The 27,854-nt window shown below is 44.9% G+C and overlaps 5 protein-coding genes and 1 long non-coding RNA gene across 7 annotated transcripts in view; 2 read left to right on the plus strand and 4 right to left on the minus strand.

Annotated features, from left to right (window-relative positions):
• The first annotated feature begins 6,371 nt into the window (after positions 1-6,371).
• Positions 6,372-8,550, plus strand: LOC128893963 (beclin-1-like protein). Of its 2 annotated transcripts, none has more exons than XM_054155298.1 (5): positions 6,372-6,617; positions 7,017-7,177; positions 7,239-7,651; positions 7,725-8,213; positions 8,311-8,550. In XM_054155298.1, the coding sequence occupies exons 1-5, from the start codon at positions 6,506-6,508 to the stop codon at positions 8,426-8,428; spliced, it is 1,293 nt and encodes a 430-aa protein (XP_054011273.1). In that variant the 5' UTR covers positions 6,372-6,505; the 3' UTR covers positions 8,429-8,550. The 2 variants fall into 2 exon arrangements, with proteins under 2 accessions (XP_054011273.1, XP_054011274.1); XM_054155299.1 differs by having other exon boundaries at positions 6,462-6,621.
• Positions 8,520-9,651, minus strand: LOC128893968 (uridine diphosphate glucose pyrophosphatase NUDT14-like). The gene is made up of 2 exons (XM_054155307.1): positions 9,114-9,651; positions 8,520-8,829 (listed from the first exon to the last, which is right to left on the minus strand). The coding sequence occupies exons 1-2, from the start codon at positions 9,554-9,556 to the stop codon at positions 8,598-8,600; spliced, it is 675 nt and encodes a 224-aa protein (XP_054011282.1). The 5' UTR covers positions 9,557-9,651; the 3' UTR covers positions 8,520-8,597.
• A 141-nt stretch (positions 9,652-9,792) lies between these two features.
• Positions 9,793-13,485, minus strand: LOC128893959 (uncharacterized). The gene has a single exon (XM_054155292.1). The coding sequence runs from the start codon at positions 13,135-13,137 to the stop codon at positions 10,060-10,062; it is 3,078 nt and encodes a 1,025-aa protein (XP_054011267.1). The 5' UTR covers positions 13,138-13,485; the 3' UTR covers positions 9,793-10,059.
• Positions 13,486-13,552: 67 nt separating this feature from the next.
• Positions 13,553-14,311, minus strand: LOC128893763 (uncharacterized). Its single transcript, XM_054154970.1, has one exon. The coding sequence runs from the start codon at positions 14,309-14,311 to the stop codon at positions 13,553-13,555; it is 759 nt and encodes a 252-aa protein (XP_054010945.1).
• Positions 14,312-21,653: 7,342 nt separating this feature from the next.
• LOC128893971 (uncharacterized) lies at positions 21,654-23,272 on the minus strand. Its single transcript, XR_008461437.1, has 3 exons — positions 22,241-23,272; positions 21,921-22,145; positions 21,654-21,816 (listed from the first exon to the last, which is right to left on the minus strand). It is a non-coding gene; the product is annotated as an uncharacterized LOC128893971 (long non-coding RNA).
• A 3,411-nt stretch (positions 23,273-26,683) lies between these two features.
• LOC128893970 (uncharacterized) overlaps positions 26,684-27,854 on the plus strand; it is a 155,501-nt gene continuing 154,330 nt past the window's right edge. The window contains exon 1 of the mRNA XM_054155310.1: positions 26,684-26,693. The gene's annotated coding sequence lies outside the window, so the exon portion shown is untranslated. The remainder of the gene's footprint in view (positions 26,694-27,854) is intronic.

Consider the following 27,854-nt stretch of genomic DNA (forward strand, 5'->3'; position numbering starts at 1 on the left):
CTTGGTCGTCTTATGAACTACCAAACGAGTTCTAGTGTTTCCAAGATGGAGGGCATACTCTCTTACCTTTTCTTTGATTAATTTTACTATTTTATGGTTCACTATGTACGCGAATGAAATAGATTCCATACCACCTCAATTTCTATTCTCTCCAAAATATTGGATACTAACCTCCACTGACGGAATCACGTATGAAATTACATATCCGCGAAAATCTGGCGGAAAAACTGGACGAAAAATTCTCTGTGAAAACACACAGCTTTTTCATGAATCACGGGATTTCGCGGCGGGTTTTTTTTCGAATCGTAAGTCATCGATGTAAAAACGCCAGTTTTGACAGAATAGAGAGGAAAACGGTGGGGGTCGGGGGGAGGGATAGATCGATTCCGCGCCCGGAACGGCAATTTGCCTGATGGGAAAAAACAGATGAGTTATGTAGGAGATAATAGTTCGAAGATGGATGCGTAGCGTCCCTATTTCCAACTATTCCGAACGTGCGCGCGCAAAAATATATACAAGGGGGCAAAAAAAGAAAATGCCACGGAAAAATGTTTATTTTCGCCCGCCTAGACTGAAATTTTCTGAAAGAAAACAAATCACTCCGAATTCGATCTGTATATTTTACGACGGGTTATGCAAACAACCCGCAGGGAATTCGTTACCCCAGGTTCCCAACGAAACGCTGTTAAAGTGAATTATAATGCCCGTCGCTGGGACGTTTTCCGTCGTTAATGACAATTAACTACCGCGAGGTTTGTAAGCACACGCCGACGTTATGTTGAGGAAATTGATACAACGCGATACATTATGTACAACGTTGTTCGGGGGTTGTGCTTTATGTTCGAATTAAGGATGCTGCTAACGGTTATCGAGCGTTGATTACGCGCTGATAGGTGCCAATTTATGCCCACGGTGGGCTAGGTGTGAGGAAGATGATGGTTTAGAATAATGTGTGTGTAAGGGAAAAGAAGACTAATCAGGGGTTGGAAAATATCAGAAAACTTATGGGAGCAGATTGATGTTCATTCGATATAAACATAACAAGAATATGTTATTAAATTTCTGCCTGAGAGACCGTCCCTTGGAGGGTCCTTTCGAGCCAACATGGAAACTAGTGATCAGGGGCGGAAGAGACTCGAGGAATCCACCATAGCGGCGCGTACGCAACGGAAGGACGATATCCGAGCCGGGTAGTGAATTATTTACACCCTGGACACGCGCAATTATTAGGATACCGCTGGCACCTTTCGGAGTTTCTCACTCTGTGCGCCGGCTGATTTACGGCGCGTTGCCCGCAACGTTTTCTGCCTGAGGAATAACAACTCCATGCTTAGCGTTTCGTTTTACGATTACGCGGATCGCGTGTAATTGCCAGGCACCGAGTCCCAAGCCCGATTGTATTCCGCCTTCGAGAACGCGTCAACTGTCCCATAGATCTTGCCGACCGCGGCGAAAGAGAGCCAGGGATAATTGCGCGAACGCGCAACGGCCGCAATTCCAGCGGGTAAATGTCCTATAGGTACATACGGTGGTCCCACGACGATTGGAATTCTGAATGTTATTACAACGAAGCTTACAAATCAATTGATCGCCGTCACCGATGGAAATCAGGAACGATCGCCCCGAAGCGGTTTCCTTTGGGGGATCGATCGCGTAACATCGGTTTCTGCGACCTCTTTCTTTGCGTCTAAAGAGCAGAAATGTATGCGTAATAGGGATTGCTTCAGAGACACGGGGATATGCTTAGCATTTGGAGCTGGGTTGGACCTCTATGCTCAGAAACCAATATGGTAAAGTTTGCATGAGAGGCACGAAGATTCTTTGTATAAAGGACGCGTGGTTATCCCCACCACTTGGAGTATTAAGCTACTGTTTCGGAGCAGCCTCTGGGTTTGGCCGCCATTTGCGATGTAGAAGCGCAAAATTACGGGTAAAACGAGTAAACTTAGTATCGATAACTCAAAAGTGATCGTACGTAGCATGACCATTCCAAAAAGGAGTACAAGTAACCCCGAAGTGTATGTCACCCCGGAAATCATTTTGTTTCAAAGCGCAAGGAAAGAATCTTGGTTAAAAGAGCTCGACCCGCGGTCAGGATACCAGCAACGTTACGTCAGTGGTCGCAGGTGCACAACCCAGACTGCGACCCGCGAGCTGCCCTCTTCCTCGACTCCCTGACGAAGGTGACCGCAGAAGAGAAGGAAAGAGGACGACGAAGAAACAGCAAGAAGTGTAACGCGACCGCGAACAAGACCAACAAGTAGCCACAGAGCAGAGACAATGCAAGAGGACGAAAAAGGAATGGAAAACGGGAAAAAGACCATGAAGAGGATGACGAAGAAGAAGAAGAAGAAGAAGTCGAGGACGCTCCAGCGTCGTCGCCAGGACGAAGCTGAAGGAGAAACGGAAGAGAAGCAGGTCTGAGAGCGAAAAGAGAGAGAGAAAGAGACGGCTGTGCTCCGCCCCAGGTACACGAGCAACATGGCCGCTGAGGGACGGATTGGCGGAGGCCAGCCACGATGCCGACGTCGTCGTGACGCCCGCGCTTCACTCACCTCGCCTCAAACTCGCTGCACTTGGCTCCCATCGGCCCCCAAGGCAACTCCTCCGCTTGAAACCGACGCCGCCCACCCTATTCCTCCCCCCCTTTCATGATACCCCACCACCCCTCTTTAATCCACGCTCTCCCTCCCTCTCGATCACTCCTTTCGCTTCTTTCCCTCTCTTAGCGTTTTCCAGACTATCTATGTGCCCCCCCCCTTCTTGCTCCCTCTATTCCTGTATCTGTCTCTATCTTACGGTGTGGGATCCTATCTATTATCACGGTTATCTTCGAGTACGATTTCGAGGAAGATGTACTCTGAAGAAGTTTCGTTGGGAACAACGTGTGGGAACAGTGCTACACGGCGCAGGTTGACGTCGCTTCGATTGCAGTTAAATTTCGCACAGGAGTCACGTTCGCGGTTTAATTTAAAGTCGAAAGTACAAACGATAATCGCCAGAGTCGGCGAAGTCAAGAACGAGATCCGGGTATCGACGTTAACGAGCGTTGCTTCGAGAGATAATCGTAATTGCGTTCCCTCGTAATTGGTTATTTCCATCGTTTCAACGAATTCGAAACTGAGTATATTACTATTATCGTTATTGTTATTATTATTAATATTGGATGTCTTCATCGTGTACGTTCGTGCACATATATTATCACCTTCTAAGATCGTAACATTCACGGGGGTCTATTTATAAAATCTTTTTTGGAAGTTAAATAACCTCTCGTTACCATACAAACAAAACAATTAAAAATGAAACGGAGCAACCTAAGGAACTAGATCGATTAAGAATTTGAGAAGAAATTAAACCAACTGTCAACCGATAAAACATCCGACAACACGTTTGACACTAATAGATCGTGGTTGTTCAATTATAATAAACATCATTTATTTCGCGATGCACTGCTACGATTCTAACCAAGCACGCGTTAATGCATGATCGTACGACGTCCGATGCACATAGGCTGTTGCATATTAATGCGATGACTATCTGGGAAAACCTATTTATACATGTCACTTACTATCGTTTCGAAGGAGTGGCCCTTGACGTGCAATTAGACATTACGTTTTTGTACCTAATCTTTAGAATCTGATTTCAAACGGAACGCGTGCTCCACCACTTCGACGGATGTCATAGGTTAAGAATTCTATATTTGTACGTAATTACTATAACACAGATTGACTATCATGCTTCCTGACGCTGACTAGCAATCGTTATACGATGTCGTAAGCTAAATAACATAGTCACACCTTGAAAAGTGCGTACAAAATCGCGGGTAAAGTCACGTGATACACTAGAGGGCAACACGGTTGTCCAAAGCCGCGCGAAAATTTAATATAATTGCATGTAGGAAACGCCGATTGTTATGGCGTAGGTTAATGGACTGCGATGATAAATGTCCGTGAAACTTAAGTTATATCGTGGGGACGGCGAACAGAGTCGAGGAGCTACCTGTTGATTCCTCGCCAGCCTCCACATATTTATGCGTGTATAAATGTTACTCAACGCCTGTGACGATATTCCAGAAATTCAAGTACGAATTAGAACCTATATATTAAAATAGTAGGCTCATTGTGTCACAACAAATTAATTTAATTAATTAAATTAATTCTAAAATTATTTTCCAATAGTCGTACTTATAAACGCTCGTGTAAAAATTAAATGATGTAATAAATAACGTGCAGTAGTGTCGATCAACATTGAAACATTTATGCGCATGGTATTCTCTTTAATTTCAATATCAAGAATAATACTATGTGCCATATGTGCTCGCGATTAATTAAAAACGTCACAGTTAGAGGATTCATTCGATTCCTGCTACAAGGACTACTGTCACTCTTATGGAACCCTAGTGACTTTCCCTTGAAGTATTTCACAAATACCCAATAAAAGATATACTACTTCCAATCCATTAGATATCTAATTTCAATCGTCAGCTTCACTCGAAATTACAATGTCAACTATGCACTTTGAACTAATAACAGTCTATTCGAATCACTGTTCAGTCGAATACAAATTGCGAACAGGTCGTCATAACCTTCAAATCATATTTAATTATGAAAATAAGATTCTGCCTATTTCTAGAAATAGAACAGCTAAACATGTGAGAAATATCGCGTTATTGCATCGTTTTCGTAACGAAATGTTAATCTGATCCAAGGAAATATACCTTTCTGGAAATCCAGGCGTCCCCTTTGATATACGACAGTCGGAAATATTTCTCGCTGGATTCTGGAGACACGCTGAAAATATCAAGCAATGAATCATGATAAGAAGTCGTATTTGGAAAACGATGCATGATAAATGATTAATTTAATTACCTTTTGTAGGTCGCGTGGTAGATGAGATTGAATTATGATTTATAACACCGGTTACGACGTGATACTCACTTACAGCAAGACATTTTATTTAAACGTGCAACAGCAGACGAACTTCAAATTATAGCCATCCAGGGGGCAGCTCCTGACTGGCTAATGTGCTGCATCGTTTGTAAACGCCGCGGGAAAATTAAATGATTATTTTTTTTTTAATGCAGAAAAGAAAATCGAGGCAATATTATAGTGATATGTAATCAACACGTATAGTATGTTTAGCACATTTTTACGTGGGCAATTCAAATGTATTACCACTATTCATTACGCGTGCTGTGTTTCTTATAATACTAATACCTTTTCGAATCTGTAATATATCAAATATATCAAATGTTTATTTGTAATGATATAATATACCATCTATGTTCATTATCTGGAACGTTTTGTTGGGTTACTTATGTTAGAAACAATGCTTGTATCTTCAAATAATAATTGTAAATTCAAATTAATTAAAATTATTTATTAAGTGGCGCCATCGGCGGCGAAACGCTCAAGTTTGTCGTGGAATTAGTTCCCTTTTCTGAACGCTAGGTGGCACAACTGACTTGGAATTAATATATTTGTCGTGTTTTATATTTAAACATAGTTCCACAGTTTCCAATAGTAATGCCAAGCATAATGTAGAGTAATTAGCTTTGATTTATAAATTTATATTGTGTAAAAACGTGTTTTCTACAGAATCTCTAAAAAAACTCAGGGCGCCATCTACGATTAAACCGTCTAAGTTTATAGACAAATAGTTTCACTTTTTGAACGCTAGATGGACCACACAGTATATAAATATCGACGTTACAGTTCATTAGAATTTATTCACATAATCTATTTTAATCTGTTCAACTAAGAACTTGAAAAGCTTTATTATATTAAAATCTAGCTAAAGAAATGGATTTCCGACCTTTTTTTGCAACGAAGTTTTAAATAAATCTATGGTGCCATCTAGAGTTCTGAACTAGGAACTATGTGTCTACAAACTTGAACACTTTGATCACAGATGGCGCCTCGAGTTTTTTTAGAGATTCTGTAGAAAACACGTTTTTACACAATATTAATTTATAAATCAAAGGTAATTACTCTACATTATGCTTGGCACAACTATTGGAAACTGTAGAACCATGTTTAAATATAAAATACGACAAATATATTAATTCCAAGTCAGTTGTGCCATCTAGGGTTCAGAAAAGGGAACTAATTCCACGACAAACTTGGGCATTTTCCCACCGATGGCGCCACTTAATTAAAAATTTAAATATATTTGAATTTAATTATTTATCCAATACAAGCATGGTTTCCAACATATTTAACCTCGCAGAACGTTCCAAATAATAACAATAGATGAATCGCAAAAGTATTTGGTGTATTGTAAATTCACAAAAGCATTAGTTATAGATATTTATAATTTTCAATTCATCGTTGACTGTATGAGTTCAACTGAGTCAACTATCAGTGCGCAGACGCCTTCTTACGGAATACAATGGAAACAGAATCAGCTGACTCTGTCTTCCAAGCGTCAATTGCGTATTTATAAATAACGTAGTGTCCAAGTGTATCGCAGAGTGGAAGTTACTCTTCGGTAACGAAACGTTAGAATGGTAGATATGAAAACTAATGTAAGTTTCGCGTGTCAGCGGTGTCTTCAACCTCTTCGATTAGATCCGAGTTTCTATCATCTCGATGAACATACGATAGCAGAACTTTCACGTAGGTAATTTCTATTTCAACCTCTATGATTTTGTAAAAAGTTTTACTGTTTTTTTCACCACTGTCTCAGACTTGTGATAACATCCATCATTCTTAATATGTTTCATTGGCATGTTTTCTTGCGTGTGCGCGATATATTTCGTATTATCATAATCTTAATTGTCAATAGGCTATGTATATACCTCTTGGTTGTGCACATAACATGGTTTCCAGTCACGATAATTTTAATCTTTAACAAGCTGCTCGCACCTGAATTATTAATGTGTTTATTTTCGTAATATTCGAGTCTGTGATAACATTATTAGTGATTTGTGATCATGACTGTTTTTATTATGAAATCATCGTAGAGTAAGTACCTTTTCCTACCATATGTAGTACATATAAATGTTTTCATAATAGTTCCCATCCAACAACAAGTGGTGGGAGAGATAGAACCCCAAAGTGGAAGTATAGAAAATTTAGTTCCACCATTCAGATTAACAGAATCTGCAAATGGAACTAATGGATTCATGTTAGTTGGGGATTCTGGAGAAACAGAGACACTCAGTCATCACTTAAAGGTATTTAAGTACACTCTCATCACTCTGTGGGAAAAACAATAGCACATTTACTTTTCTTTAGGTACGAGCAACATTGTTTGATATTCTTAGTAGTAGTAGCTCTGCTGATCATCCTCTCTGTGATGAGTGCACAGACAGTCTTCTGTTGTTAGTCGATCAACAGTTAAGGATGAATGAAGGAGAATGGTCAGATTACAATGAGTACCTAAAAAAATTAGAAATAGAACAACAACAACAGGGACACGAAGATGTAGAAATGGAAACTCTTGCCAAAGAGCTGCAGGATGTCAGGTCAGAGGAAGAGAGAATGATAAATGAATTGGAAGCATTGAGAAAGGAAGAAATTGCAACTAGGAATGCGATAGTTGAACAAGAAAGGGAAAGGGAAAGATTACAGAGAGAAGAAGAAAGATATTGGAAAGAGTACTCGAAACACAAAAGAGATCTCATATTGGCAGAAGATGAATATCGTAGGTAATTATGACACATTGTTATATTTAATGATTTCCTTCTACTTTGCTCCCATTAACACTAGGAATTTCTTTAGTCTGGAATGCCAGTTAGCCTATGCAGCTTCTCAACTAGAGAGACTGAAGAAAACCAATGTTTTCAATGCTACATTTCATATCTGGCACTCAGGACATTTTGGAACTATAAATTCCTTCCGTTTAGGCAGACTCCCAAGTGCACCAGTTGATTGGAGCGAGATAAACGCTGCTTGGGGACAAACGACCTTACTGTTAACAGCTCTTGCTCGAAAAATGAATCTGACGTTCAAACGTTTTCGTTTAGTGCCATTTGGTAATCACAGTTACATCGAAGCACTTGACCAGCACAGAGAACTTCCTTTATATGGAAGTGGAGGATTTAAATTTTTATGGGATACAAAGTTCGACGCGGGAATGGTGGCTTTTTTAGATTGTTTACAACAGTTTAAAGAACAAGTGGAAAAGGGGGATAGTGGATTCTGTCTTCCATACAGAATGGATCGCGGTAAAATCGAGGACTCCGCAACTGGCAACTCTTACTCTATCAAGTAATATTATTCATATATATATATATATATTTCGAGGATTTTTAGTCAAAATTAGTTTAAATGTCCATCCTGTATATCTTATGAAAACTTATTTTAGAATTCAATTTAATTCTGAAGAACAATGGACCAAGGCATTGAAGTTTCTTCTGACCAATCTAAAATGGGGTCTTGCCTGGGTTAGTTCTCAATTCACAAAAGATGAAGCTGAGCATTAATTCAACATCAGTTTATCTGAATTCATTGTCTTACTATACATCTCTTTCACATTCACTTATGTACATACACGTTATTTGTAAATAAACTCAGTTAAAAGATAATCCTTTTATTTTGTGTTCAATTGATATTACTTTTATTGAACAAATTTTAAAGGGAATGGTGCATATGTTAAGAATAGTGTTCAGGTTTATTAATTAGAAACCAGGTCACACCATACAGGAAACTTGGAGGACTTTGTACCTCTTCTGAATCAATATATTTTTTCACTTCTGGGACACTCAGTTCCACCACCTCTATCAGTTCTCCTTCAGATGCAGAACCTCCTCCTGGGAGAGTATGCATTTCATCCGTAACTTCTACATAGAAAAGTGTATCCTTGCAAACTGAAGTAGAGGTATATCTGCAATCAATACACAACAAAATATATGGAGTGTACCATTAAGCATTTTTTTCGCGGTTTTGAAAGACATTTATCCACTCGCCAATATATATTGGACTTAATAATACACTCTTGACCATAGACCAATGAGCTTCCGTCGCGATCACGTGGTTTTTGTGTATCCGACATTTCTCTTTGCGGCACGATGTATATAATACTTGTCAAAATACAAAGTGCCATCTATATATTTATACTTACATAAGATCATGGCTTGCTACCAAAACAGACTACTGTCATCTACATACCTAAAGGTAGTGATCAATTTAAAGGCCTCTGCAGGTGCATCGTAACCACATTCTTCTTTGAGCTCGTCTCTCGCGATCTCGACAAGTGGTTTGTCCTTGTCGATAATACCGGCACACAGTTCCAAGGTCACACCTAATGTCGGTGGATATCGTTGGAGGTCGACTGATCCACGTTTTTCAGGAAGATAGGTGTAGAAGAAAGCAGGACGGAACTGCCTGACGAGTACGAGCTTCTTCCTGGTCGTATTGAAAACGATTATACTCACTCCGTCGTGTGCTCGTACCACGTCCCAATCTCGTTGTACACCATCATGTTGATAATATATCCGAGTAGGTCTAATCCACGGTGAGTCAGACGGACATTCTCCCACGCGCATTTCCTTCACGTCCAACATTCTCTGTCGTATACTTTCATTTTGCTCCTCTTGTGTCTTGACATCCATTTCTTCAGCAGAGTGAAAACTGATTGCTCAACTCGTGTCAACTGTTTAACTCCAGTCGGTAACGTGTCGACGGCCATGCGCAACCAGCCTGAAGATGCCGCGCTTGGTACCAAACACGCAGACTCGAGATTAGGGAAACTAGCATAGTGAATTACTGTGCTATTTTCGCGATTGGCACGGGCGATTGGGAAACCGATTCTACTTGTTTTACAATCGAATAGTAATCTCCTTCGCATATCTCATGTTTCTCTATTTCGATGTCTTCCAGGTGCAAGCTTCAGGGTAGTGTGGAGTATACAGAAGTATGGAACTGATTTGAGGGGTATCCCACTTTTTGGACCTCGTCGCTATTCATTAAAAACATTGATTTATCGTTGAAAGCAACAAAAGTTGGAAGAGTTTGGCATTAGATTAGAACCAGCACTCTTTGCACAAGTGTCAGCATATAGATAAGCCCGTCAACAGAAGGAAGTGCCCCGAGTGGTTCCACCATTTGGCATACCTTAATTCTCTTTTCGCGTCGCAGTACGCGATCCTCCTCCTTCTTTCTCTCTAGTTTTCTCTCGCGTGGTCTCTGGTTTCGACTTTCTCTCCCTTCTGCTTCTCCTATCTTTCTTCTTCGCGCTTTCTGTCTTTATGGCATCTAGAATCTCCTGTTGACGGACTTGCGTATCAACGTGGACCACATCGGGCTTCTTGCGCTGCCTGGTGACCGCCGCAGGTGGCGAGAATTCGATTTCCATGTCGGACGCGGTAGAGCTAGAGGCTACCGAGCCGTCGTCTTTGTTCTTCATGATTTTGAACTGCAAAGGCTTCATGGGTTCGGACAAGCGCGGCTCATCCTCGCCCTTTTGTTTGATGGGGTACATAGTCACGTAATAAGTCCCGTCTTTCCTGTGAATGTGAAGAGTTGGTGGGTTCTCGGAGCCTTCCTCCTCGTCGTTCATGGTGGCCTTCACCCTCTGCAAGGATTCCGACGTCCTTCTATTCCGTCTTCTCGACATGCTCCTCTGGGCAGTCGTTGCAGATCTACCTCGTTCACCAGCACCACCTCGCGAGCGATCTATCGTGGTTTTTCCACGTCCAGCCGTCATTTTTCCTGTTCTATCACGTTCTATAACCGTCTTTCCGCGTCCAGTCCCGGGTCGTCCATGTTCCGTCGTCTTTCCTCGGCTAGTTCCCGTTTTTCCAGCCGATTTCGTCGTCGTCGCCGATGCCGTCTCCTCCAGTAACGAGTTCTCCTTCGCCTCTTGCATCAGCTCGTACACGTAGCGACTAATGGCGCCTGGCTTCCAACCGATCCGCGGCTTGAGGTTACCTGCGATGGCCAAGGTGTTCCACAGCCACCCCATGTTAGCTGGTACTCTCATAGGCACGTCGATGCAGTCTCTGTGTCCGTAGTAGATCCCAGGGTAGTGGTCGCCAACGAAATAAACGAATCGCATTACTCGTCTATTGACCGAGATCGGCGGTCTGAAGTCTTGATCGCGATCACCTCCAGGTCCTGGGGAGTGGCCACTGTCCTTGCCTCTGCGATGTCCTACTGCTGCGGTAGTTTTCACGCCGCCACGTTCAACCTTTTCACGTCCACCACCACCTCTACCACGTACATGTACAGGACTGCGGTGTTTAGTGGTTCCACCTCGTCGTTTCTTCGAACCCCTCGTAGACTTCTGACCAGTCGCCGTCTTCGATGCGACTTGAGTAGCACTCTGCGTGCCATCCGTAACCTCTGCGGGTCTCTTTCGCCTGGACTTGCATCTAGGCTCACCGCAAGGACCCATCTCGGTGTCCATTAGCGCGGCCACTATGTCGTGGTCTTTGTGCTTCTCGATTCTGTCTTCCTTCTTCTCGTCCCTTTTCCTCTGTTTGGTCGACGTCATTGGACCTACCTCGGGCAGCACAGGTATAGCTTCACGTACGATTCCCAATCGAGGTGGTAGCATGAGAGCTCCCAAGGGAGCTGGTGGCACGTAGGGTAGCTGGGCACGCACGTCATCGCAAGATTTCCCTCGTTGCGTGTTGCAAGGTGCACTACATGGGGGTGGCGGGGGTGCTTGTGGAATGATCGACTGTAGCCTCTTTCTTTCGGGTTTGGGAGGTTCCTGGGGCACGTAGTCCTTGTCGAGGTCTCTGCCGAAGAAGGGACTCTCCGATGGGTCCATCAGGCCCAGTCCAGGCAGCCCTGGAACCTTCCCAATGGAATCGACGAACTCCTGCGCCTCCTGGAAAGCTCGAATCAAACAATCAACTCCCACACACGGTTCCCTCGAGCATTTCGCGGCACCAGTGTGCCACATTTCTGTGTCCTTCCCCGCACATGCACACGAGGGTTTGGGTCCAGTGGACGTCACGCGAGGCTTGCACGCGTTGAATATATCGATCAAGTTCTTCTCCTTGGACTGAGACTTCTTCACGGGTACCGTTCCGCCAGAACAGCTACAGCTGGACATATTGTTCTCCCCTCCGCCCTCTAACCGAACTTCTCCATGGTTTCTCTCGTTATACCACGTGCAATCTGTGTCGTAGTCGGTCCAGTGGTATCCACTGGGGTCTACGTAAATCTGCTCGATGTCTCCACCGCCTCTAAGTCGCGTGGGGCTGGCGCATGGTGGTTCTCCGTTGGAATCGTTGACGCAGTAGGTACCAACCGACGTGTCCTCCGTCGGTTTCCCTTTGTGCGTCGTCAGCGCCTCGGGATTTCTCAATTTCATGCAGCAAGGACGGTTGCAACCGGAACGACATTCCATGGGATGCGTCGATCGATCAGTCGGCAGACAGCAGCAAGTGGGTTCATCTGGATAAGCTCTGTAAACTAATTCCCGGAACTTAGGATCGTTGAGCTTCTCGGCTGTGGTCAGCTGTTTGAAACCAGGATCGTTTATCGAAATACGCGGCGGGGACACTGGTCGTCTCAGCGACGGTTCGACAGGGATGTTCTCGTCCCTCGAATCCGTCCTGCTGGGGTTCAGATAAGGACAGAGAAACTTCTGAAGTGGCGAGTCCTCGAGCACAAAGGACTTTCCGCTCAGACAGAACCGTTTAACGATCGAGCTGCCGAAACAAGATAATCTCAGAGCAACGGATACGTTACCAGACGTTTTGCCAGTGGAATCGGTTAGGTCGAAGGTGTCTCTTACTATGCACGGCGAGGCTAATCCGTTGATTCGATTTCGTGCAGAGGACACCTGATTGCACATGCAAGCGGGCAAGGAAATCGTCGCTGTACCTAGAACAGCTCCATTTTTCATCGTCGAGGATTCTGTTTGATACACTTCTAAGCGCAACGGCGCATATCGCAGGGCCTTGATCAAATTACTCGGAGTCTTAGCAAATATACACGATTTACCGAATTTTTGGTCGTTTTCTATCTCATCGGGATGATTCGTGTGATCGTTTTGGTTGCATTTAGGAACGTGCAATTCGTATTCTGGCAGATCGGTGAATTTCACGCAGACGATCATATCATCCGTGTTGATACTCGACGTTCCTTCGGGTTGCAGGTTCACTCGATCGATGAATACCTCGAGCATAAAGAGCTGCTCCTCTTTCGACGTCGAAGCCTTTTTTTTCAAAGCCATTTATCACTTGGTTCACTGTACGGGAATTTAGAGGAGAATCGCGAATACGCGAGAGACTTTTACTGATACGTTCGGCTGAGACACGCCATTAATTTTGTGGTCGTTTCACGGCCGATGCAATGTAACCTAACCGCTTCAACGCCTCGAATCGACGAACTTTACGTCAGATATGTTGCATAGTTCCCATAGTGACGTTGAAGACAAGCAACAACAGATTTTGTAACGGGTGGTTCAGGGTGAAGGGCACACTATCAGTGCTATCGAATTTCACTCGACATAGGATAGGAAAGGGTTAATTAACAGGTGTGAACATTTTTGTATTCACGTGATCAGAGGTGCATTTGAATAATTTTATACATGGCAGGAAATTGTGCTACCATTTCGCCGCAGTCTATAGTTCTGAAGGGCTCAAACTTCACTTTTTGCCCTTCCTCTTGCCCTTACCCTTCCTTCCCTTACCTTTCTTTCCCTTCCCCTTGCGCGTTGTCTTAGGCGGAATGCCTTTCAACTCGTCCATCGTGGTTCTGTCTGGAAATTCCGAAATGTCCTGTTCGAGACCGTCTGGACGATAGCTGGGCGGTACCAGTCGCCTAACGCAGAACTCTCGTTCCTGGTCCTGGTTTCTGAACGTGAAGAACTTGGGGTGCAGCTCGTAATGAGTCATGATGGACCTGCCAAAGCATAGCAATCGCAGCTCCAGTTCCAACGTGCCTGAAGGATTCTCGCCAGGATCCACCAGGTTGTAGACACCCTTCACCACGAAAGGTTTGGGAAGATTCTCAGCGTCGTTCTGAACCATCGCCACTTGGTCGCATAAGCAACCGGGAAGGGTTACCTCCGTCTCAGCTGTTGGATAAGTGTCGCCAATTCGAAACACACCGACCTTCATCGCCGTCGATTGCAACTCCCTCACCAGTTCTTTGGGCTGCATAACGAACATGCAACTTCTTCCTATCATGAACCTCAGGGTGCAACCCTCGTCCTCAGGGGGTGGTGGCTTGTAAGAGTAGAAGTCCTGTCGAGTAATCTCGAACACGGGGAAGTTCATGAACTTCACCTTTATCGAGATCGGGTACTCGCCGATATCTTTGATCTTGCTGTGCGTCAGGGTAACTTTGTGGATCAGCACCTCGACCATGTAGATCCGCTCGTCGTCGCCCCCGAAGCAGGACATATTGAATGCCTCTGAGGATCAGCATCGGACGCACGTGATTTGAGGTCAAGCGTAGCGCGGGATTTTTGACACGAGGAATTTTGAAGGTTGTGGCCGAAATGGAGAAATTTGACAGATGGATCGCGGTGACAGTCGAATTGCGTGTGGCGCTTTTAGTATACTCTGAGGGAGTTTGCAAGGATTCGTTCTTTTAGTTATTCATCATTAACATGTTGAGTGGAGGGAAATTCAAATCGTTCATACAGGTTCGATCATATAGTTAAAATTTCTTGTGCAATAGCTTCCGTTGACATCTGGAAAATATAATCAGAGGGCTATGAAATTTGGTGTATAAATTCTGAACTGTCAACTAGGCATCTGGTTAAATAAATTGTCGACGCACTATCTCTTAGGATAACTTCTTCGCTGGAGAATTTAAATGTCGGCTCGATGACTCTCTCGCCACGTCCCGCTTCCGTGTCTATAGATATCCCATCATCAATTCGCGGATAAAAATCATCGACGTACAGTCACGTATATCCCATCTACCATACGCGACTCCGCGGCGTCTCTAATTCCATTGGCAGTTATTACTTAGCTCCCACAGTGGTGTATACTTAATCCTGCGGTGCGAAACAGGCTGGTAGAACCGTTACGAAAATCTGGAGGAAAAATACTCGTCGCAAATCCTAACCCTTTTCCGCCATTTGCGATGTCGGTCCCGCTATTCGCGACAATTTTCCGTTCGGGATAGATAATCCAGGGCTGTCCTTCCGATTCAGGATTCCTTTCAATGAACTCGTGACTGATCGCTGTGGAAGCTGGATTATGGTCCAAGTTTGGGACAGATTAGTAAATCCGTAAATTTTTGGCGATTAGAAGGAAAACTGTTCTTTTTCGATGAATTCTCAGCCCAATCCTCCATATTGAGGACTCTATGGGCTGTTTAATCCGTTCAGTACCTATGTTCTACTTCATAGACATTTATTTTGAGATAGTTTGCGAAGAAAAATATTTGTTTGCTGGTACTAAAATTTATTTGTACGTTGTGTAATTTTTGGGATGTGAAGTGAAGGCCTCGATAGAGCGCGTTGTAATTTTGTTGCGACCTCTTTTATAATTTATAGTGTATGAGAAAATATTAATTTACTTGATCTTTATATCATGGAATATTGTCAGATTTTGATTAACGAGGCTAATTTTGTTTACAGGCTCACCTGAAACACGGAGTGCAACGAACAGTCGATGCAGGAGCAGTTGATCACCATAACAGGTTTACGGCAGGATTTTCCAAAAAGGTAAGTCAGGTAGTAGTACAACTGGGACACATTGTAAAACATGTTAACCGACAATGCACTTCCAAATATGTAATGTCAAAGCCGTGTAACGTTAATCGATTTAAATTCTGTTTCCTCATTTGTGACCACAGTTGAAGTTTATATTATTTCTATAAAATGAGTGCGAGAACGAAGTATGGGTTCCCATTCTCATCGATCCCTCTTTCCTAGGAAGTGACTAATGAGATAATTAAAGGTTGCATTGATACAATATTTCGAAGTGATTTAAATGAATCAAGTAGGATGTGATGATTGAATCTAAAGATGTACCTAAGAAGTGTGGATGTTCAGCTAATTGAGGAAGTTCTAAATCAAACTTTTGAAAAGTGGTCAGATGGGATCAATTACTTTAGTTTATTTACAATTCCCTTGGAAGAATAAAATTGATTACAAAACATAGGTTTACCCTGTGAGATACCACTACAATAGCGATGACACCTCTTATTTAATTATACCCACAAGAGAAGTTTCTTTAATTTCTTCATCAAACAGTTGCTGATCTGTAATTCAAAGAAGCCCTAATTAAATGGAACTCAAGACCGAAAGAATATCCTTATCTGGATACCAAAGCCAACCGTGAAGGACTTACCACGATATAAATCCTCCCGAAAATTGATCATCCCAGAAAGTACTCCCAGCATCTTCGACAAAAGTTTCGTTGGCCGATCCAATGCAACCGTCCGAAACGAAGCGTGAAACGTCGACCTTGGTCCGTCCCATTCCGTGGTTTCGGTGGCCACCGAAAGCGACCGACAGGGCAACGTGGGCACCCGAACACCGAGGGCCGAAGTATGCGCTAATTGGTACGGTGCGCGTTCACGCACACATTCTCGGATCTCCGCTTCGCGAGAGAGATGAAGTACCCTCAGGAGGCGGCAAAGAGAGGAAGAGAGAGAAGAGAAATACACACGATGAACGCCATGGCCTCTGGTTCGGTGGACGCCGACCAGGCAGAAGTAAAATTCCGGGGCTGGGCGACACGGCGGCTCGTTAAAATGCTTCTGGGGGTTTCGGGCGCGGGACGCTCCAGGTAATTGGCGATTAGCGATTAAAACGAACGGACGTCTCTCTCTATCCCTTCAGAGGATCTCTGTCATTCCCCCGTCGCCCTCCGTTCTGCCTTTCTTCACTGTCCCCGTCCAGCGGACGAAGTAACGTTCGGTATAAAGGGCTTTTATCGGCTCACCCTAGAGAGTCCTCCCGATTGGCCGATTTTATCTTCTACCTGGTAACGATGACACTCGTCCCGTGACCGTTTTTGAAGCTTCTTTTCGCCGACGCTGACCGCGGGGACTCTCGGGAATGGCGTCTTTAATCGTGCGACTTGAAGCAGCAATGATCACTTTCCGGACGAGATTGGGAGCCGTTTCTTGCCCGTGCTTGACTCCTGCCTGGGAATCCCAGCGCCTCGGGGGCCACACGGCCCGGACCACGGCGCGCGGATCACCGGAAATGGCTACCGAACTCGTGGACGCTAATTCGATCGTATCTCGGCCTGAGAACGGCTCTACTTATCGATTTCTTCCTGTATTTACATTTTTATTTGCAATTGCCTTTAACGCTGATGAAAATTCAGGATGTAAGACATGTAAACATGTTTACTTTTTATGTAACATTTGAGTAAATGTTATCGCATGGTAGATGGTAAAGCATGAACACAGACCAACGTTACAGGCTCGATGGGTAATATTTCCCGTCCTTCCTCACTCTTCTCCCATTAGCACGCCGAGAGGAGCGCATTACACTCTGTCTTTCTGGATTTTTCTTCGTATCCGGTGCTACGATGGCCCTGAAGAGCCTTTCTGTCGAATGTAATAGTTTTAGACAGTGAAAGATGAACAAGTTTCTCATTAAATGTTCAATAGGTAACAGCCCCATCAAATAAACATCCAGAATAAATCACTGTACAGTGTGTTTATTCGTCATCCATTATTGATTAGAAAACTACACAGTCTGACAATAATCAGATCGTCTAATTAAGAATTGTTCCCATCTCTGATCAGCAGACTGTACAGCTCGAGACAGCGTTTGAACCCCGAGAGGATTAATAGAGAAATTACAGGAACTCGATGTCCTTGCTGCGATAACTCCCGTTAAATCGTTGAAAAAACAAACGACGCACACGCCACACCGTTTATCCGTGATCCACGTAGGGTCTCTTTGTTCGTGGCTCGTGGTACCGACGATCGGAATTACATAGTAAAACCCAGCGAGCCGCGGAGTCAAATTAAATGCTCGTTGGAGGATCGACCATTATGATTTGCGATTTTTACCACGGTAGCGATCCCTAACCCGACGACGTTAATTTGCCTTCTCGGCGATAACCGTTATTTCGGTATTGCTCGAAAGCGGTTACCCTTGTCCCGAGGTCCGGTATCGAGATTAGTCATCGTGCTAATCCGAGACCAGGGACCGAACTCTACGAGTTTGTCGAGTCGATGTTTCAGCAGGTCGATTCTGACCCAAATACAGAACGCCCCGCTTATATGTCACGTATTTCTCCTCGCGCAGTTGAAACGGGGCAATTAGTATTTCATTTCATAACGAACACTAGATCTACCAAGTTCATACATCTTAGACTTCTATCTAAAATTACTGAATTATCTTCAGATATTGGGAACTAGGTCATACAGTAATTTCTTCGTCCTTCACTCTCTATTTTCGAAGATACAGCGTGCATAAGAAGTGTGAGTTGAGTCTTAGTAGTTTCATTGTTAAAATTCTTATTTTTTAATTAACGTGAGCCATTTTGTACACGTGTACGCTCACGACATTGTTTCTTGGGGCTTCTTGGATTCCCAGTCGATCGATGCGCGCAGTTCTACGTACTGGTTACAGCGCCTCGCAGCGGAGCAGTTCCTACTCGGGCTCATCGGCAATTTGAATAATTCTTTCCTAAGGAACGGTTTCTCATCTCGAATTCGCCTAACGTCCGTCGTTTTTGTTGCACTACGGGGGCTCGCTTGCTGGCTACTTACCGCGGAATGCGAGTGCTCCGCCGCATGCTACTTTGCAAATGTTCCATTCCCACGGGGAAAAGTCCGCGAACCGCCTTGTTCTCCACTTCGCTGTTCCATTTCCGTTTTCCAGGTAAACGTCCATTCATGGTCTCCTTTGGCACGTTCACTGCCATTCGACAATCGTCTTAAGCCACTGCTTTGTGGACGCCATTAGGAAATCATAAAGCGAGCTTTTTGGACTTAATTCGATGAAATTGTTAGGATTTTCTATATTTAGAAGATAATTAATTTCTGGGCCTCAAGATGTCACCTTGTCTCGATACTAAATTCTTTTCTCCGTACTTGAAATAAAGCCTCCAAAAAGCTTACTCATCCTCAAGGAAGACTCGACTCCTTCCTTAGCAACATTCATCACCGGATCAGACTCTTCTAGGGCATTCCTCGCGAATATCAGGGAATGACAAAACGAGGGTATCGCTGGTCGGGATCTCTTTAGCAATCGAATTCGTGTGGAAGCTCGTCGAGGGAATCTCGCTGCAAACTCGGTGCCCGGGAATCACGAGAGACCAGCCCCCTCCTCCTGATTGGGTCTCGGGATTTTCGATGATCTAGATCCGAGTAGCACCAGGAAGCCGGGACCGAGGGCAAAATTACCGGTGCCAGTGGATGGAGGCCTCGTTCGCTCGCCTCGAGAGGTCAGAGGGCGATAGCGGTACCTTCTTCAGCGGAGGAAGGCCTCATCCTCCTCGTCCTACCGCCTATCGCGGTAGTGTGCGCTGCGCGCTCCGGTACCAGCGTTCCTCGAACATGTTCGCGCACACACAGCTCCCCGTGGACCTGTTCATAGACCAAGGGGGAGTGGAGGTGGTCGTGTAAAGGAGGCGAGTGTTCGTGCAACGAATACCAAAGGATGGCAGGCCTGGCGGACCAACTGCTCGCGGGGAACACCAACCCGAGAGAAAAAGGCGAGTGGTGCCCCAAGACGGAAGGTGGAACAAGGAGGAACCAGCTGGGAGGATATTAGTGGCCACTCTCCCGCGGCGCTAGACGAAATTTGTCAAACAACCGACTGATCCCAATTTGTTCTGGTGCGTGTCTTTAACATGGGGCCGTAGGTGGTTTCGAGGATCCCCTTAGACAATGAGTGGACATGGTGCCGCTGCTACCACCGGCCCCCGACCTCGTTACATTATTAAAACGTTGAAGATTAATCCTCAGTACTATTAGCTCGACACTGGGCTAGTTTTGGAGTGACTAGAATACAAATGGCACACCAAGAGTTCCAAGGGTCACCATTTCCCTGCAACACCAAGTGGTCAAGCTTCCAATATTCCTCTATAAGAAGTGAAACTTATATGTAGAAGTAAGACTGAAAAATACCCTAAAAATTGAACCGGTTTAATCGAGCAGACGTTAGGAATGAATTACTGTACCCTCGTGTCGTTTCTTATCAGCTGCTCGAGTAAAATTTCGCCCATCTCCGCGAGCGGGAATAACGCTAAACGAGGGGGAATCACCTTGGCGATAACGTAACGTCGTTTCAATTTGCATCGTCGCAGGCAATCGCGTTCCCAGAACTAATTTAGCCCCGGCGTATCGGACGGGACACGCTCCGCGATCGCACGATGATAACATTGCGAGATGATTATCGGCCGGCCACGGTGATTTCTGCCTCGCGGGAAACCGTAAGTACGCGGCCAGCCTTAATGCGCGTCAGATGGTCGCCTGCAAATTAGCAGTCTATTATTTACCGCTTGACACTGTTCAACGTTATGAACGGTGCTCCGTTACGTTTCGCCGCTTGACGAGCCATTGTATGGTAATCGTTGACGAAAATTGCGCGGCCAAAATGGTGGGAAAAATTGTTGCGTCACACGTAAACAGTTGGAGGCGTAGGGAGCAACACTTTGAATGGCTGCTATGTAAAAGGATAGCACTGTAGTTCCTTGATAACTTAATCCAGAGTATGGAAGTGTGTATTGAGAAGAAGAGAAGAGGAATCCTGGTAAGAAGTGTCTCAAGATTTTACCCCCTAGTCGAGTAGCCTTGGGAGAAGGATAACATTGTTCAGTGGTTCTTCGAATCCCTTTTAAAGTTCGAGACCACCAGAAATTCTCAGAATTCCTGAAACTTCTGGACCTTTGTACTCTTGACTTGTTGCAAGGTAGTCTTGTCCTCTGACCTTAGGAATCATGAGCCAAAAGAGCTTTAATACCCTCGGCCACTATACAAAATTAATTAACCCTGCTAAAACTGAACATAAAACATAGTGCAATTTTACGTTGAAGATGTAAAGGGCTTAACGCCACCCCTTTTTGACACGTATTTGCATACATAGTATGGCTCGGGAATATAACAATTTCCTTCATCTTGCCTGCGTTTCTTGGAAGTTATCGACGTTATGTTCGCGTGTGACACACTGTACGTTCGGTCCGCGGAGATAACGCTTCCAGATTCCCGGTACAGTTGCGCCACAAATTAACAGAATTAATGACCAACGTCGCGGCTTGTGACGACAACGACTGGCGGCAGAACGAGGGACGCAGGTAATTGCTTTAGACTTGACATTTATTTTACGACGGTCTTTCGCGCTCGGTTAACCCGGACGTAACAATCGTTTTCGTCGTGACGCGGGGAAAGAGTTATCGCCGAAACGAACCTGGGCGGTTTTCATCTCGAAGGACACCGCTCAAGGTGAGATTTTAATAGTTGAGGTTGAACTATGTTGTTCTTCTGTCAATAAAGTTCCACAGTCTGGATGAAAGACAACGTTCAAGAAGATCTTCTTCAAGAAATACGAAAACTAGTCCAAGGAACAAAACAAAATTTGCGTTGCTATTTTACAAAAGCTAAGATTGTTGACGGTACAATTACGTCTAATAATGTCTCATTTTCTCTAAAAAGTGTTAACAATTCAAGTGACCGCGTGGAAGCTGAATCTGTGTACTTCAGCGACACGATGAACGTCAGTAAGGAAAGGAAGGCGTGTAAACAGTAACTGAATTTCTTTCGGTATTCTATACCACAATGTTCTTTTTATCGCAATGATTCAATTGGTTCCTGGAAGATAACTATCGTGACATCTACTAGATACGATGTTTCTTTTCGTTTGGAATGCCTTTAACTTTGCAAGAGAATCGAGAGAATCGATCATGATTATTTGCTCCACCAGCGACAAGGACGGCTTCGATGACGAAGAGCCTAGTTATTCGAGAATTCTTACAAGATTCTAAAGACAAAAGAACTATTTATTAGATTCACGCAATTTCGATCGACAATTATCAGAGGACATAAATTGGCATCGAATACAGTTAACAAGGAATCTTGACCAACCTTTTCCTCCACGAAGAGCTCCCAGGAGATTCACAAAGACATCACCTCGACTAATCATGACATAAAGCTTCCTTCTTCGAAATTAGAAAAGTGTAACTACAGAATATGGTTGCAACATCCCCTTACTGTTACGATATTCCTCGTTTCACGATGGACACTCTTTCGTTTTTTGTCTCTGATACCAAACACTTCCGGCGACGCTCGAGTTTCATGCGTAAATAGATTCTGAAAATTATGCAGGTACAAGTGCGCATTGGCGCTGCCATGTATGCACGTGCAGTTCGCGTTTAAATCGTGTAGCTATCGGAAAAGATCGTTACCAGGAACCATAAGAGCCGGCACGTCGGCACGAGACACGGCGGGATGAATCTTCAAGAACCGGGTTAGCAACGACCGTTCCCTGGCTGTGAAGCCCCAGCACCGTAGAGACGAGGCAGTTTGTTGAAGAAAACGGCCTGGGCACCCACTTCCAGAGCCACTAAAACACTTTAAAGGGGAATGAAACCAGTCGTAAGGGAATATAGACTATCGTTGCAAGCGCAACCACGAGGTGCGAGTCCTGGAAGCCCCTCGCTCTGGCCTCGCTGGCTCCGGAATACCTTGTCCATTAGACTATTATTTAGACAATGTTCGAGAGCCGCGCGGAGCCTGCAGACTCGCAACTTGTAATTTGAAAATTACCGCGCCTGGGCACCTCCAGCGAAATTAATATTAGGTAAAAGCACCAGTAGGGTAACGGTCCCGGTATGCAGGGAAAATAAAGTCTTGGAAGTTTATCAAAACAATTGGCTCTGTTGCTGATTTTTCAGTAGAAACTTATTTTTTCAATTGGCAGAATTCAATTCCAGGAACTCTCCTTGATCTGGCGCTTATACAGAAATTTCTACACGTCAACAAAACCTGCATCAACATGTATATAAACGTTGAAATCCCTACCTTCAATAGCGTGCCTAAGGAAAAAACTCAAATACCATCAAACCCTCCAAGTTTCCAAGCTCCTCAGAGAAACACTCTCAGGAGATGCTATAAAGGGTCGCTGAAACGTCCTTCGATTTACGAGCTCTCTGTGGCGAGGTACAGTTAGAATCCTCCGATATCGCAAAAATCGTATCGCGGCGGCACAGAAGCATGAATTCCTGTCTTCGCGAGTTAATTACAACCGCGGGTTACCTTAACGAACGGGCCACGTGGCAGCGTAAAGCTCCCGACGCCGACGTCCTGGTAGCCGGCGTCGTTCGGGATTCACGTAATTCCGTACGTCGAAACGATGAGCTGCCGATTAAATTCCTGTTACTAAATAGAAGTGGAACGCAGGTTAATCGTAGTCAGGAGAAATTAAGTGCCCGGCCGGATAGGTGATTCCGCCGCGGTTGGAACGAGTCTCTCTCGCGGCGTGCTCGTACGCCATGGTACACGTTCCCGCATGATTAAGCTCTTCCGATCGCGGAGGTCGTGATCACGAGCTCCAGCCTCCGACGTATGCGCTCGCCACGAAAATCAGGGCAAGCGCTTCTTCGCGGGAAAGGTAGGATCCACCTCCGCGCATCGGGCCTAACGTTCCCAGGGACTCGGGGCTCCATTTTTCTGCGCGACCCTCGACGATCTCCGTGGATAACCTAAATATTAACCTGGCTGAAAGGAGGGATTCCCAGGATAGATTACTCTAGAGAGGTTTGGGCGATTGTCAGGCAAGCATTGTTTGAAATTAGGCTACGAGGACAAGCATTCTTATTCTCACTCGAGACAGAAGAGACTGGTACCATCTGTCCTTTGACTTCAGCTTAGAAATACATTTAAAAGGCAGAATATTGCAATATTTTCAGGAGTCATGGCGTAATCCCTTAACGAGAGTGGCTAAGAATAGACAGGGACGGCCCAGGGAAGCGAGACGATAGCAATACGGCGAGGCGGAGAGGAGCGAGTAGGCAAAGGGAGCCGAGTTAGGTAAAGCACAAAGGTAAGAGAAGGGAGGTAAAAATGTTTGGAGAAAAAGAAAAGCAGAAGGGAGAGAAAGAAGGAGCGAGAGAGTCGGCGTGGTAGAGGAGAGGGAAGGGGAGGAGGGAGTGGACCACGTTGAGGTCGCGACCCGTAGCCCGCAGGCCCCCAGTGAAAGGCCCAACGGCGATCCGCATCCGCGGGGCCCTGAGCGACCGAGACAGCCAGCCACGACGGGCCTAGCGAAACCGAGACGGACGGCCTCGAGCCCTGCTGAGGCACCGTGAGCCGTTTCTTAAGATCGCGTTCTTCTTAGCGAGCCCACTGCCATTATGGCGCACTTAAAGTGGCAATCGTGTGGAAGGCAGCACCGCCGCGCAATAGCCACGAGTTGCGCAACCTTCGGTGACCCCACCCTGGCTAGCCCACCGTGAATTGCGACCAACGAACGAGTCCTCCAACTCCGGATCGCTAATAAATCGGCGATAAGTTCGCGGGAAACTGCCCTGGGAAGTCGCCTTAGAGAAACCTGTGACTACCAGCCGCTGGAAGATTGGCTGATCCACGTGTCGTTCAGTGAACGTAGTGGAAAGTGTTTTGGTAGGAGTGAATGATACTGACGGACCTATCAATGTACTTGTAGGTCAAGTAAGATGCTTAAGAACTCAGTTGGGTAGTACTCTTAGTCGTCCTCCTATAGTCTTGACTCTGATTCACATCTATTTTCGTACACTTCCTGCTTCCCACCGATAGACATCTGTTATTATCTTCTACTACGTTGACAACAAACTTCTCTTGTACACTGTATTATTTATTACTTATTGTTACTTGTTGTAAGATTCTCAGCGGTGTTTGGACGCGGTCACTCTCAAGGATCCATCAATCTACGAATGAAGTCCAAAACTCAAAGATTAACGTGGAAACATACTCTCTATAAGATCTAAATTCTCTATCCCCCGGCAAATTAGTCAACGAATCGACTATTCTGATATTACCCAACGATACCGCGTTCCCAGGATCCTGCATCGTAAACTCCGCCTCTGAAATGTCCTAACATGCGCCACAAACGTAATCCAGGAAACGAAGTAGTCTTCCGTTTAGTTCCAGTAGCAGCTAAAGCTACTTAATTTTTCCTCGTGGCAGAAATTACTTCTAATATCATCGCGTAACGCAGCGATCATTCGACTGCGACCACCGTTAGAGAGGGTATCATTTACACTCGACTACCCTAACAGCTCACACTCGGTGGCTGTGGGTCCCGACATCCACGGACACAGCTCTGATCGAACGATAATTGGATAGATTACGCGGAACCTCCTCCAACCCTGATAGCATCGCGTTTATGCGCCCGTTTTATGTGTTACACGGCCCTGTGGCCCTCCAGCTACGTATACTTGACTACGATACGTTCACGTGACTACAAATGCAACACACTGTGCAGGTAACTTTCGCTGTGGCGGTTATGCTTAAGAACCATAGAGAATGATCCCATTGACTTTTTAACATCCGACTCTGGTGGCTGTTTTCGACACCAGCTCTTTTCTTCTAGGGATGAAACGTTCAAGTTTCAAATTTCCTACATTCCCGCTTACTACGACTCAAGCAATCGGGAGATAACGTGTAGGTAAAGGGGTTAAACAGTAGCTTTGAGTATTCTTCAGGACGTGTGAATGTCCAAATTTGAATTTACTAAATTGAGTAATCAGTTTTGTTTTCAATTCGCGTGCCTGTACGGTGGGTGCCAACGTCATGGATCGCTGGACACGTCTCCATTGTGTACATGCGCAAACCGTGCAAAGATAATTGCGAGGAATTAGTATTTCCTGCGATAAATCATTGCTTACGCATGTTGTATACAAAGGCGATAAACTGTATTATAATACAGTGTTGGCAAGTCACGCACGCGTGCCAAATAACTGGAAAACAAAGACAGCCATTCTTTAGAGAAATTATTAGAATAAACTAGACGAAAAAATTCATGTACTGCCTTTATAAGTCTACCAATCGCCACGCATAGATTCAATTCAATATATCAAGGTGCGAACGGCGTCGTGTCATAAATAGTAAACGAAGCTTCGAAAATCGTCGGAAAAATTCACATGAGCAAGAGAGGCGTTCCAGGAATGCAGTTAAAAACGCAGGGAACGAGGTTCCTCGGTAATACGCGCAAAATGGTAATTCTAATAGCGATAAGGAAGCCGAGCCAGCGCCGCTGCACCCAACTCCGAAGCCTCGTGAAAACGTGGAGGAGGCGCGATCACGCGATCGCATAAAATTTCAGGCGCCGCATCCTACGATTTAGACGCGGCTATCCACGACGGCCATGGATCTCTGGGACCTCTACAGAGCCCTGGATCCTCTAACGCCCCTATTCCTGCGCCTCGGCGACGATAAATGCGCCTTCGGCATGACAGGATCCCTGGCAGGATTGAAACAAAAATTTTGTAATGGACGCTCTTGCTTCGTTTGCATAGAACACGGAGTTTTGATAAATCAACTCCGACGGATGCTGAGGAAACGCAATTTAAATTGGGATTGATGAACGAAAGTGTATGATCGCTTGAATTTTGGATTTATTCATTAGAAGAGCAATGGTCTCCAGTATTTTTGATCGATCTAGTTTTCGCGGTTTCCACGCGCCCGTAATAAAATCGAGGCGTACTCAATCATGCGAAGGAATGAATGCAGGCAAGAAAATCGGGTCGCGATGGAAGAGGATTGTTTGCGATCCAGACGATGATAATGACGGGATTGCGAGATTTGACCGACCACAAACCGAGCGATTTTTATCTGCAGGAAGGAACAACTGTTTCCCAGCTTAATTATACGGTATCAACGGTAGCGAAGGTGTGTCTAGAGATCAGAATGCGTATGGCAGTGGTAATCACCAGGTACGCGATGTTTGACAGGCTCTGCGTATTCGAGTAGCGATGTATCGCTCGGCTACCCGCCAATGGGCCGAACTGATTCTCATGTTAGATCTAACTTGAGTACATTGAAAGTATACTGTGATTATTGGCTCCTATAATACGTCGACGCGTAAACTTTAATTAGTGTTGTAAGGAGCGTTAAACGGCAGGTGTTGGAATCAGATAACTCTAGGATTTCAGCAGAGGCAGAAACTTCATCGATGACAGGTTCCACTTGATGTCATTCTGTGACATATACCTCCGGAACAAAATTAATTTTTAATCTTCCATAATAATGGTATGAAGAGTTTCTAAAAATTGTCACAAAGGAACAATTTCGACTACTTTCTTTCTAAAAAATCTAGTCTAAAGTCTAAAAAATCCGAACGATGTCGGAAGAATGTTTCTTCGACACGGTTTCGGTGGTTTGCCTTTGAATCGCGTAAAGTGGAAAGCCGGAGGTTTCATTGTAGACAAGTTGAGGAGAGATGGAGACGAAAAAGCGATAAGAGCCGCTACGATTCTAGGTACGGCTATGCGAGGAGGCAGGCGTGCTGACTGTGGGAAAACGATCGACGTCGGCCAAAGAAGCTACGGGTAGATGCGATAAAAAGCGTTAAACTCGTGATTAGACGCGGATTCGCGCATGCCCTTGCTCGCGTCGGGATTCCTCTTTGTATCATTGCGTTTCCTCGTCCCACGTTTCTTTCCGTGGCACTTTTTCGCGAAGTTGGCTCCGCTCGTCTCCCTGGGCACGAGTTCGGTCCGCCTGGTCGTTGAGAGAGGAAGCAACTCCGACGAGAAATGATTTTCGAACCGTTCAACACGATCCTCAAGGCGTGACGACGCTTGCAGCTGGCTCGACTTGACGTTTCGTTCGGCAGAGGATCGACAACGTTGCGTATACTTTTTGAAATTAGAAAAGAACCCGTCGAATTTTTCTTAAATATTTGCCACGAACTTTCCGGACAACCTAATATAGGATCGTTCGAATGCATTGCCATAAATTTCGACCATAATAACCCTACCAAGGATCAGCAACGGAATGAAGTAAACCCTGTTCTCATCTAATCATTTCATCAATCCATTA

Source organism: Hylaeus anthracinus, unplaced genomic scaffold (assembly GCF_026225885.1).
Source record: "Hylaeus anthracinus isolate JK02 unplaced genomic scaffold, UHH_iyHylAnth1.0_haploid 3, whole genome shotgun sequence".
Classification (NCBI taxonomy): Eukaryota; Metazoa; Arthropoda; class Insecta; order Hymenoptera; family Colletidae; genus Hylaeus; species Hylaeus anthracinus.